Genomic DNA, 14,008 nt, shown 5'->3' on the forward strand with positions numbered 1-14,008 from the left:
TATTATCAAGTCCAACGGCCTCATTAACATCAAGTTTGCTCAACTCCTCAGGTACTTCTTTCTTGCTTACAGTCAGTCTGTCCTCCTCCTCATCATCATCAAGAGCTCTCAAACTCTCCACAATGTCACATTCATAATAATGAACCTTGATGAACTGCCCATTAAATATCTCCACTCTATCTTCTGCAGCAATTGTACTTATACCATTTTCTCCAATCAATGTCATCTTTCCATAATCATTTTTTTTTTTTTTTTTTTTTTTGCCAGCCTAATATCAAAAGAACTCCCTAGGATTATTTTTGGCTCCATTAGCTAACTGCTGCTCATACTTCACTTTTGCTAACCTTACCAACCAAGTCACCCTCCCTGCCTGATCTTTGTAATCCTCATGAAATTGGCTATTATCACTTCTCTTATTCTGCCTCCATAATGTCTTTTTCTCTGTATTGCATGCTTAATCTCTTCATTCATCTATTTCACACCTACCTTATTTAATCTTTTGATCCTTGGAATGCAGTTTTTTTTTTTTTGTTACTCTTTTTTTCTTCTGTTTTCAAAAACTTCTCTGGTTATTCACTGATTATTTGCTCTAATTGTTGTACCAAGTGCTTTCTTGTGGCATTTACCCTAACTGCTCTGCCCATTTTCGATGTATATTATACTATATTGTCAAAGGTTATTTTCTGTAACTCTGTTTTTATTATGTTTCTGTAGTTGTTTTGTATAGTTATCTTTTTGTTTTGTATAGTTATATCTTTCAGTTTTGTTATTTTAATAATACTGCTATAATAATAAGACTAAAAGCATAAAAATATTTAGTTTATGTAATATCTCTGTTTAAATGTCATACATATTGAAAGGAACTTCCAGTTTTTTGCATTCAGTAAATGGCTCTAAGATGCAGCTATGAACATGAGTCAATCTGGTTTAGTGTTCCCCTGAGTGTGGAGGATTATCTCACCATGTAACAAAGATAGTTGATAGCTTTCATTTCTTATCCATATTGCGTCAACTAGTGTATTTTACATACATATTTTGGTGCATCTGTAACACATCATGGCTGGCAGAAAAGTTACGCCAATTTTGTGTTGATGATGCTATAATATGCTGAATAAAAATTCTGCTTATCATATGAATTTCTTTAAGCAACTGATTTTGTTAATTCTCATCATAATGAAAGAATGAAATATTATTACTTCATTAATAAAAATTAATTTAACATACAATGACTGTTGCTTCATCAGCAGTACGTGTGTAATAAATCCAGTGTCTATATCCATCAACAAAGCTGCTTTCTTTCATAATTATCTTTCGAATCACTATAAAAAACAAATAACAATAAACATTCTAAAGTAAATATAGTTATAACTGTGTTTTTATGAATTAAAAATTAAAACTGCTTCTAACATACATTAAAAAATAAAACTAACTTATCTCTCAGTGTCTTCCAACTTTGGAATTGCACTGATCTTTTGTGTATCCAGCAAGCTAGGGATCCTGGATAAACTCCCTCCCAAGCTGAGACAACTAGACAACTGAAAGTAGTGTTAAAAAGTGGAAATATATGGTGCTTCAACTTATCTGAACTTGGTAGTGGCAACAATATGAATGAAATTAATGTTTGTTATTTCAGGATACTGGAATAAAATATAAGCACTGAAACTTTCATAACCAACTATAATCTTGTCCATGACTGCTTTTCTTCAGATCAGTCTCATCACAGCCAATGCCAGGCTTATTCTCTATGGCATTATAATCGTGCCAAATAAGATTTCTATGACTCTTTCCATGGTCTGATTACATTTCCACTCTCCTGATCCAAACACCTGCTCTGAACAAAAAACTGAAATAATACTTACTGGAATGAGGACTCAATTTCAATATAAACCTGCAACCTCTATCCAAGCTCTAGTTCACTAAAAATGTGTTGTTCATAATTAAAATACAGCATATATTCAACAGTACAAGTCAGTAACTTCAGCTGCTCACTCAGTCCAAAACAAGTTTAAGAAAATAAGAAAATCATCAACAATCCCAAAGAGACTTTGGATCCTAAGGGCTATAAACTTGCTGTCTGCTCAAAAAGCATGTCTTCTGGTGTCCATTGTTAAGGCTGCTGGGAGTAAGTTCTGTCCTTTCTTGTTTATGCCTCATTCAGATTCTGATGGTACAATGGTAACATCATCCAAAGTTGAGGCAGATTTCTTGGCATCAGCATTTATCTTCAACTCTTGTAGGGACAACCAATGCAAATCATCTCCTGCAACACCACAAACTTCTCAGTGTGTCTCCTCTGGTCTAGAAGAACATGAGAAAAATCCTGAATTAGTCTTGATACTAATGTCTTATGGTCTACATAGTAGTCCTCCAGCTGTGCTAAAAACGTATGCTTCATTATTAACACTCATTCTTTAACATCTACATAAGCTGTCATATTCATCTAGCATCTATCCATCAATATGGAAGCAAACCTTTATTGTTTACCCATTCCTCATGATTTATCCATTACCCATCACCTCACAGGTCATGAACAACCAAGTTCTTTACTACCTGAAGACTCAACAATTACTTTGTGATTGCCAATATGGATTCTACCATTCTCATTCTGCAGCATACTCTTCATCACTAATCTTGGATACATGGCCTGTATCTATAGTTGGAAGAAAATTCATATGGTCGCTCTTCATATTTCCATGGCATTTGATTATGTCTCAAATTGAGGTCTTCTCACCAAGCTACCATCTTTTTGTCTATCTCCTGCTTTTTTTTTTATTGGTTTCCTCTATTGTTGTTCATTGCAATCATGGTGATTAATCACTTCTTATCAGATTTCTTTATCCATGTTGAAGTATCCCAGGTTTCTGAACTCTCATCCATGCTCTTTAGGAGGAAGATCTCTCTCTCTCTCTCTCTTCTCTCTCTTTTAACTTGAAATCCTATTCATCATCATTTTTTTTTTTTTTTTTTGAAATCCTATTCATTTTCATTTAAGAAACCTTGCAGCATTCAAATAATACAAGCTTCAAAATCTTCTATAACCAATGTCATAAACACTAAAATCTTCATCAATCTCAAGTGGGATTAAGCCAGTCTAGTGAATTTCAATGATAGTAAAACACAGTTCTGTCTTTCTAGTCAAAACATATTTACATCCATAATAGCCTCTAAAGTCTTGGTATTCCTTTTCTTTCAAAATGCTTCTTCTCTTCTAATCAACTTCTTAACATTTTATAAATCTCAAATCCAACTTATCATAGACTACTGCACTCACCTTCTTAACAAATTATCCTTTGCTCTTTCTCACAGACTCCAGCAATCACTTTCTCACAGATGCTCTGTTTTGGTATTATCCACCCTCATCTTTTTTTTTACATTTATATTCACTTTTCCCTTATAATTCTGAAATACCATAGTATTTCAGAATCACTTAACTCAAATATTTAAATGATTAAAATATGAAATATATAGGGATATCAATTGAATCATTGTGGATTTTGAACAAAAAGAAATGCACGTAATAAGGTGCAGAGAAAAAAGTAGCCGAGAACAGTAAAAGTGAAACTAAAACATAAGATACGCATGAAACCTGCCCAGTTGGCTGAATTGGCATATCCACTATAAATTAAAGATACCAAGAAATTATATACTTAGTTTAATCCTTTATCCAAGTGTAAGCAAACAAAGTTTGGGATGAAGTAACTTCATTGAAAATTGGTGTCGAGGCTAGCTGGTGAACGGACGTGCTATTGGAGAGCTCCTGAGAGATTTGTGATTTTTGTTGATTTATTGATGTTTTGGATTCAATGTAATGGACTTAAGTGTGTAATTTTGGTATATTATTTGAGCTTTATTAGCGTGGTTAGTGTACTAAAGTGTTTTATAACATAATCTATGTCGGGAAGTCGCCGCTAGATGAATTCGTAATGTGTAGTGTTCGTGCAAGCTCCAGATAAGATAAGTATCATTTTCAGTTATCGATACAAATTACTTAATATTGTGTAGTTTTGTTTTGTTTGCCTTGCATATTTTAGTGCATCTGTTTTTGGTGTGTTATAACATATAATTTGACAAAACACGTTGCAAATAAGTATGGCATCTGTGCGAAGGAAAATGGCAGCCAGTAATGAAGGTTCGCCATCCTTATCAAAGAACGGTAGTATAAAAGAAATGAGTCAGTGTACTAGCTGTGAAATGTACGCGTTGCGGAATGCGGTCGGAGTGTGGTTAGATGATAATAAAGGATTGAATGTGTGTAGAAAATGTAGGGAGAATGAGGAATTGGAGTGTATTTCGGATCGTGAGTGTGATATTTTTGTCAACCTTCAGAATGAAGGAAATAGGGATATGACAAGAAACGGCAAGGTTGTACATGAAAATTGTGACAGTGTGAATGTAGAAAGTGTGAATGATAGTATAAATAGTTTCTCAAAGAATAAAAAAGATGAGATAGATGCATTGAGTGAGATCGCGTTGTTGAATAGTGCGATAGAAAGAGCAAAACAGCAGCTACAATGCATGAACAAAAGTAGACTGAATGAACCAACCAATAATAAAAGGAATGACAGGAAAAATAGACGTATGAATGTGAACATGAACAAAATGAAGGATAGAGTGCTGTATGGAAACTCGTTAGTACGAGGTGTGTTAGTAGAGGATTTGACAAAATCGTACCAACCTGGTGCGACCATAAAGGACGTAACTGAGTCTATTAGAGAGCAAAAGGAAAGGGTGAAAGAAATGATTGTTGTGGCAGGTACAAATGATTTGAAAGAAGATAAAATGGAAATGATAGATGACCTGAATGAATTGTTTGAGGTAGCAAAAGAAAAGAGTGAGAGAGTTAGAATGATTAGTCTTTTGCCACGGTATGACAGTGAAATGTTTAAAAGGAGGGCCATAATTGCAAATGACTTTATGCGTGGGTTATGTATGACGAGTGGTGTGGAATTTGTGGATGTGTGGAGTGAGTTTGATGGGCGAAAGGATCTATATAAGATGGATGGCTTGTATTTGAATGGTTACGGTGTAAGAAGACTTGAGAAAGTGTTGCTGAATGTAGTGGATGTGCAAATTCAGGGAAACTAGATTTGTTAACGGGGGGGAGTAGATATACAGTCCTTATGGAGGCAGTTGAATGTAAGAATGAATATAATATGCCAGAGCAAATAAGGACAACAAATCTGAGTGGGATAGTTAATATAAGGCATCTAGGTAGGGTTGGGGCTAATGGGGGTTTTAAATTCATGTACACTAATACTAGGAGTATTAGGAACAAGAAGGAAGAGTTATTGGCTATGGTTGGCACTTCCAGACCACAGGTTATAGGTATTAGTCAAACATGGCTGACTGGAGATGATATAACTAGTGGGGTTGAATGTGATGGGTATAGTGTGTTCAGGAATGAGAGAGAGAATAAAATGGGGGGAGGAGTATTGTTGATGATAGCTGATGAGCTCCAGCCAAAGAGAATAGAAGTTGAATTGCAGGATAGAGAAAAGAGCACATTTGAGGTCATTTGGTGTGAGATTGTGGCTAGCAGAACTAAATATACAATTGGGTGCTGCTATAGACCAGGTGATGGAAAAGATGGTGGTGACAGTATGCACAAGCAAATAGAAGAAATGGGTGGAAGGAGGTTGATTATTATGGGAGATTTCAACTATGGTCGCATTGATTGGAGTGAGGAGAGGACACACGGAAGGAAGGAACTGGATTTTATGCGGTTATTAAGGGATAACTATCTGCGACAGCATGTAATGGAAAATACTAGGGGTCAGAGAGTGCTTGACCTAGTAATTACATCTGAGGATTTGGCTGTAACAAATATGACCACATTGCCTCCAATCGGTGAGAGTGATCATAGGGTCTTAACTTGGCAGGTGGCTAAAGGTGTAGACTTTTCAATTAAGACAGGGTACATGTGGAATTATTGGGCTGGAAAGTATGACAAGCTTAGGAGTTTGATTGGTTCAGTGCCATGGTATGTACAACTGCAAGGACTAGAAGTTGATAGTGCATGGGAGGTAGTTAAGAAGTGCTTGCATGAAGCAATGGCTGACTGTATACCTAGAGTCCGAATAATAAATCAAGTAGGGATTAAATGGATGAATAACACCATTAAGTTTGAGCTGCAAAAAAAGAAACAACTATGGAGGGAATTTAAGGAGAAAGGTGACCAGCAGGCACATGAACGGTATAAAGCACAGGCCAGAAGTGTGACGAGTGTGGTAAGAAAAGCAAAAAAGGATTACGAAAGAACATTGGCCATGCAGGCTAAAGAGAATCCTAAACAGTTTTTTAGATATGTAGCAAGTAAAAGGAAAAATTTACATGGCAGATTGATTTTAAAGAATGCCGATGGTAGGGAGGTAACTGAATCAGTTGAGATAGTTGAGTTACTGAGTGAGCACTTTGCAAGAGTATATCATCCAGGTGGTGACATTGCAGAAACGAATAAACCAGTAGATTATATGAGAATTGTGGTTAATGAAGTGGAGGTGAGTAGTTTATTGCATAACCTCAATGTCAATACATCTGTGGGATTGGATGGTATACCAGCTCGTGTTGTACGAGAAGCAGCTAAAGAATTGTCAGTACCCTTGACCATTTTGTTTAATTTGAGTCTCGGGTCTGGGTTAGTCCCGAGCAGGTGGAAAGAGGGGAAAATAGTTCCACTGCATAAAGGTGGTTCCAAGACTGCTGTTGTAAATTACCGACCGATTAGCATATCAGGAATCATTGTCAAGGTCTTAGAGATATTAGTCAAGAAAAGAATACAGGATTGGATAGATGAAAATGGGATATTGTATGGGGGACAACATGGTTTAGTGAAGGGTAGATCATGCCTCAGTAACTTGCTCACGTTTTATAACACAGTGACGGCTGAACTGGATAGGGGTAATGGGTTTACAGTGATACTACTGGACCTTGCCAAGGCCTTTGATAGGATACCACATGGAACCCTAATCAGTAAACTGGAGCAGATGGGTATAGATATAGGGTTGGTGAGATGGATAGGAGGGTGGTTGAAGGATAGATATCAAAGAGTGGTTTATTCAGGAGTGGAGTCTAAAAGACGTCTTGTGACTAGTGGAGTGCCACAGGGCTCTGTTCTTGGACCACTGCTTTTCAATTTGTTCATCAATGATATTGGAAAGGATCTGAGAGGAAGTGTTCACTTGTTTGCTGATGATGCAAAGTTGGGTAGAGCAATTGTGAGTGCACAGGATGTCAAAATTTTACAGGATGATTTGGATAGTTTGGAAGACTGGGCTAGGAAAAATGGATGTCAATTTAATGTGGCAAAGTGTAAGGTTATGCACTTTGGGGTGAAAAGAATAGCAGCAGTATATCGCATTGGTGGAACCATACTCCAGGAGATTGATGAGGCCAGGGATTTGGGAGTGTTGGTGGATAGGGAGTTGAAGTTTAGGGGGCACATTGCAAAAGTAACTAAAACAGCTCAACAAATCACTTGGCTTCTGAAAAATACTTTAACATGCAGAGACGAACAAGTTGTTGTTCCTCTGTATCGAGCCTTGATAAGACCCCATCTGGACTTCTGTGCCCAGTTATTGCTCCCCATCACCAGAGTTTCTTCGTGATGGGGAGGAAGTGGAGAGGGTCCAGAGACGAGTGACCAAGATGATAGCAGGTCTGTGGAATGAACCTTATGAGAATAGGTTGAAGATTTGTGGGTTGCAGAAATTGGACGATAGGCGAAGGAGGGGTGATATGATTGAGACATTCAAATTACTGAAGGGTTTTTATAAGATTGATCCAGAAGATATTTTTGAAAATATCAGTGGTGGTGGGAGGACTAAGGGCCATGCATGGAAGCTGGGCAAGAGCATGGTTGACAAGGGTGTTAGAGCTAGGTTCTTTACTTGGAGAGTGGTGAATGAGTGGAATAAGCTTCCAGAGTCTGTTGTGGGTGCTACGACCATGAATGAGTTCAAGGCAAGGTATGATAGATACTATGTGAATGTTGAATAGTTGTTCTTGACATGATGTTAGGGCCTCCCTCGATGAGTCTGTCGACTCCTTGGAGTTTTCCGGAACAATAATAATAATAATAATAATGACTGGGCTACTTGTGTACAGAGGCTAATGACTTCCCATCCCTTGCCTTAGGATCCCATAATGCAAAACACATATCCTTATGGACATGTATAATACTATGCATTATGGGAAGGGTTACTACCCAGATCAGTTTCGACATTACTGAGGTCTCATCAGTGGGGGCCAGACTCAGAGTGACACTAAAGCTGAAGTAATGCTGAAGTCATAATTTCTTATATGAGTAGCCAAAAGGTGTCACAACTTATTATTAACCTCCCAACCGGCCGGTGTGGATGAAATATTCAACACTCCCTAGCTTTTTTCATGGATCAAAACTTCTTCGGCATTCTACCTTTTATCATGCCATTACCTTCCTCCGCCGTTAATCTCGTTACGGCTATTCTATAGCATTAGTGGATTAACTGTTGCTGAGTGACCTTTGTGTCCCCTCCCCCTGTCTTTACGTCTATTGTGTTGCTTAGAATTTCATTTACTGTCCTGAGTTATTTGACCTTTCTTGCCTCTAAAATGATTTATTGTGTCTCATCCCAAAAATTGAAACCAATTTCACATATGCGAAAAAAAAATCAATCCTGAAATGCCCACTGATCAGCTTTTGCAATGAATCTATTTAGTGATAGTGAATTTGGTGTATTTTATTCTACAAATCAGTGCACCGGAAGAGATGCACTGATTGTTCTTTCACTTTACGTATAATAATTGAATAATTTTTTTTCGAATTTTAAAATTTTCAAATGTTTGCTTTGAAAATATTATGTCAAATATTTATATTTTTAAATAATATTTATTGAAATAAATATGTCCTTTTTCTTTCGTTTCTAGCGAAATAGCATTATACGGATCATCACATTTCAGATTTAGAAACGATTTTTTGTTATTCATAAAGACAAAATAAAAAAAATTTTAAAATGCTAAATTGCCTTACTCGGTTTCCGATTGTGTCTTTTTGCTATCAAAAATTTATATCCAATGATATTTTAGCAGTGATTCTTCCCCTTCATCATTTATTTATTTATTTGTATTATGCATATTACGATAATATCTAGTGCATAACCTCGTAGATATGTTGAAAATATAATGTGAAAAATATCATATATGGAATGATTCAACAATTTTGCTCATTTTGAAGATTTTCTAATGCTCCCCCCCCTTATTCTCTCCTAGAACTGACTTGCATAACTACTCTAAATTTCTATACAAGTTTGAAAGCTTTTCTAGACAGCATTCAAAATCAATTACTTAATTTTACCATTTTGACAAAAGATATACGGCAATCAGATTGTATCGTGTAGCTTCTAAATCTGTTCTATTTATTTGCAATCTAAAACCAGCTGTTCTACTGCCCACTGAAATTATGTGAAATTTTAGAAATAATATGCTATATTTTCACCATGCAAAATTGTTTATATGCATACCACACAAAAGAAAGTTCAGTAGTATTATTTGTGTTTGTTTTTCTTTAAAAAAAATCTAAATATTACTTCTGCTGCTGCTGGAAGCTATTTCTGAAATAATCTACGTCTTCTAAATACTTGGTAATATCCTCTTAGCTGGAGGAAAAGTTGAAGGCTTATTACTCTCAGTGCTATTGAGAAGAAAAGGGAGAACCTAAAGTGCCCCAGGCTGTAGTGCAGAATATGTCAAGAATGTCTTGTTTCCTTTTCGATTGTGATTACCTATATTCTAACAGAAATACTGATATTTCGTTTACATGCTTATACATTATTTATGCCAAAATAATTGCTTAATTTATAATGATCAGTTTCACTTTTATTATCAAAAATTAGAAATTAAATCATACAATTATCTTGAAAAAGAGGATTTGAATTATTTTCAAAGAAAAGGTGCATATGCGTTTCATAATCTTCTTTTTTTTTGCAGGGGGGATATAGACCTAAGCAATCTGCGGATATTTCAGATAATTTATTTCATAAATCGTTCGCAAGACAGCTGTTACAAACGTAAATCACTTGGGGAACATACCCATTCATTTTAGTGTAAAACAGTAGCAAAGGTTCAGTTACTTTAGATATCTAATCTAGAAGAAAATGTTATGTCTGCTGAGATTAGAATCATACGTGAATAATTTTTCTGACATGATTTCTCTATTCGTTATAATGTAACCAATTTCCAGATTTTTTTCCCTCCTGCAGACTTCATGTTATATGCAGTGATTTCTTCTTTGAACTATAAGAAAAAAAATCAGATAACAGGAGAAAAATATGTAGTATTTTCTTTTCCACTGGCTGAATTTGCAATGTTCTTTCTTTGTGTTTTGAAGAGAAAGTGCAAATGACTTTTTTCTTACTATTTTTGCCATTATAACATCTCATATAATTATAAGAGTGACATTTTACCGTTTTTCTCCCACACGAGAAACAGAAATAAGGTGGTAATAATATTGTTGATTTTGCCAAACTTCATTGTAGCAGAAATTTTTATTACAAAACTTTGTAATATATATATATATATATATCTCCGAAACAAGAAATTTGGAACCCATATCACATCAATGTTGAGTGTTGGCAAGGTGAAAATGTTCCCGTTATTATTTATATATTTCATTTATTAACTAGGGGGGCTATGCCCAATCCCCCGTGTTCCGGTATGGTAGACCAGTTCTCCTTCAATTGTGATAACTCGAAAGGGGGTTCAGCCCCTGAATTCTGATGACTGGAATTTTGAAGACTCGACACTCAGGGTAGCCCCTGAGTTTCAAAACGTTTAGATAAACATGACATAAAAAAGCTTATCATTTTATATATATATAGGGTAGATTTTATTTCATTATATTTTATTGTTTTGATGAAATACTTTACCTGGAATACTCCTTCCAGTTTCTCTGTGTCATAAAAAGAACTTAAAAATTAGCCTTCAAGATGAAAAAGAAACAGTGCATTCGGGTATCCCTCTATCAATATTTGTAGTCCTGAAAAGGACTGTTTTGATGGCCTTGAAAACAAACATTTTTTAATTCATACTGTTCAGAATTTAAAATGCTTGAACAGCGTGGAACACCTTGAAGCAAGGGTAAACACACAAAGCAGTTTTACACTCAGGGCACCAGATTTTTCTTTCCTTTCTGATATTTTTTTATTACATACATAATATTTGCGTGGAGGTTTTTTTTTTATTAGCCGTTGGTGGTAGATTTTCGGGATAACGGTTGGAGTTAGCAGCGTTCAACCTCAGATGTCTGGCAGGATTTCCTGTTTTTCTGCTTGCTGAAGAAGGTGCATGTGCATGCAGCAATGCTTTCGCAATTTCTATTCTGTATTCTAGATATGTTATGGTAGACAAACATTTTTTCTTGTACAGGAGGAAACTGTTCCAAATAACAAAATCCAAACACTTCAAAATTCAAATAACATGTCCAAACACTTTTTTGTAATATTTTTTATGCTGTTTCCTCATTACAGAGTAGAATGATAGCTGCTGATCGCACCTGTCGATTCAACCCATAGTGTCATTGTATGCACACACAGCAATGGGTTTTTCTTTCTTCAAACCATGCTTCTCCAAGGATTCCGCTGATGGATTGTGCAGGGAAGATAGCAGAAAAACATCTTTTTTGTCTTTCCAACGTAGTGCAAAGACTTTCCCTCGCTGATAAGTTCGGATTTCCCCCTTCGATAGCTTTCCTGAAGACAGATCTGGAGGCATATCTCACCTTTTTGCATTTACAGTACCATAACTATCTGTAAGATGCTGTAAAAGCAAATCAGCGAGTTCAGGACACATATATAGTAATTATCCATTATAATGCAGTAACCTTTCCCCAGTAAAGGGTCTAGTAACTGCATTACTGCACGCATCGACAAGGGGAGATCCGAATATTTATCGTGCTCGATTACAGTTTGCTTTCCCGTATAAGGTTTGAAATCCCAAAGATATCCACTTTCCGATTCGCAAAGAATAAAAAATTTTACTCCATACTTCGCTTTCTTTTTGGGAATATACTGCTTACATTTCAGTCCACCTTTGAATGGCATAAGGCATTCATCGATACTCAAGTCTCTCTCAGGAATGTAGAGTGATCTACATTTTTGACGGATTTTCATCAGAAAATCATAAATTTTGTTGAGGACAGGGCAAGGATGTGTTGCCTGATCGTATTCCTCATTATTCTGAAAATGCAAATACTTCATGATGAGACTGAATTGTTTTTCAGTCATAACATCACGAAACATTGCCGTGTTCAGAATCCAGTCTGTAGACCAATACATTTCGAGAGCGGGCTTTCGAAATGTATTTCGAAACTTCGGGTTTTTCACTTACTTTATTCTGATATTGCATTTGAAGGATGACAGTGATTTTACCGAATATCACATAATTTCCTGATTTATAATAATCAGGAAATATGTATATTGTCTGATTTATAATTTGCTAATTTATAATAATTACCACATAGTTTCAGTATCGAAAAATTAAAGTTATGTGGAACAATTACTAGAGAAAAATAACGAATTAAATAAAAACTGTACCTATGTTTCATAACAGTTTCCGGGTGTGTGATAGTAATGCAACGGGGGGGGGGTTAAACTATCAGAGGCGAAATAAAGTTCAATTCTATTGTAAAAATATGGAAATGAAATTTCACATTTGATATACATATTTTGAATGATAAAAATAAGCAAATATATCGCTTACTTTAAAAATTGGAGAATAAAATATCTGAATTATGCAGAAAATATAAATTTAAATCATAACTCTTAATTTCATTTTGTAATGACCAATTATAGAAGGAAACCAAGAAAGTGAAAGTACAGATTACTATACAACATGAAGAAAAAATTTAGTAATATGATTAAAGAATTTCATGTTATTCTCTATAAAGCAAAGTTGCCCAAGCTTGTCCTAAAGGAAATCTGTTAAGTATTATTCGATTTCGATGGTTTTGTACAAAAATAAAATTAATATAACCTGGAACGTCGGCAGCCGGTTTTCTTTTCTTTTTTTAAAAGAATATTCCAAAAAATTATCGTGAATTAATTTCTTCCAGAACAAAGAAAAATCTTTTGTCTAGTAGCGATTAGAAAAAAATAAAAAATTAAATTGGTTAAGTGAAGAAATTATGCAAGACCTTTATTTTGTCCAGAAATTAAAATTGTATTGTACAATAAAAAGAGAAAACAAAAATATAAATAATTTCTCTATTTTTAGTCTATCCTATATAACTAAAATCCAGTTCACCAGCATGGAACAAGAAAGTCCGTTTCTTGTTATAGGCAACTGAGAGGCAGCTACGAACGGGAGATAATCCGATTAACCTTTCTCTTCAGCGTGAGGGTTTATCACACCTTCTAATGGACATGACAGTCAAATTGCACTTCTTATCCAGGTTCTTTAAACAGGTGGGCTGAATCTTATCCAGATTTAGTTGGATCTATAGACGTCCTAGCCGGTAGAAAGGTTAAACTCTTCTGGATTAGAGGTAGCTGTTGGAAGTTTTCCCACTTGGTTATTTATTGATGGTTTATCAGTGGGAGGCTGACACCAATATGATGAGACCTTAATAAAGGTTGAAACTGGTCTGGGTAGTGATCCTTCCCATAATGCATAACATTACATATCCATAAGGATATGTGCTTTGCATTATGGGACAATAAGGCAAGCGATGTGAAATCATCAGCTTCTATATATGAGTTGCCTATCCTGAAAATACTTCAGACACAAACTTTGTTTTCTTACACTTGGATAAAGGATTAAACCAAGAATATAATTTCTTGGTATCTTTAATTTATAGCATAACCAAGTGGAAAAACTTCCAACAAATGGCATATCAACTTTCCAACTGACAGGCTTCAGGTTAAAATCCCACTGCAAACATAGATGTTTGTGACTGTCTTCAGGAGATGAATCTCAATGTCTAGCATAAGAATACTGTTCTGCATACTGAGGACCCAAAGTGGCTTGATAAAAGTTC

At 35.5% G+C, this 14,008-nt stretch overlaps 1 protein-coding gene across 7 annotated transcripts in view; it reads right to left on the bottom strand.

The window, feature by feature from the left end:
* Window positions 1-14,008, bottom strand: part of axo (axotactin) — a 927,649-nt gene that overhangs the window by 247,986 nt on the left and 665,655 nt on the right. For all 7 annotated transcript variants that reach the window (XM_090410025.1, XM_090410024.1, XM_090410023.1 and 4 more), the window contains one exon: window positions 1,225-1,319. In XM_090410025.1, coding sequence (XP_090266151.1) covers window positions 1,225-1,319 — 95 coding nt within the window. The remainder of the gene's footprint in view (window positions 1-1,224; window positions 1,320-14,008) is intronic.

This window comes from Typopeltis vanoorti, chromosome 20, assembly GCF_054136105.1.
Source record: "Typopeltis vanoorti isolate ZY-2024b chromosome 20, IOZ_Tvanoo_1.0, whole genome shotgun sequence".
NCBI lineage: Eukaryota > Metazoa > Arthropoda > Arachnida > Uropygi > Thelyphonidae > Typopeltis > Typopeltis vanoorti.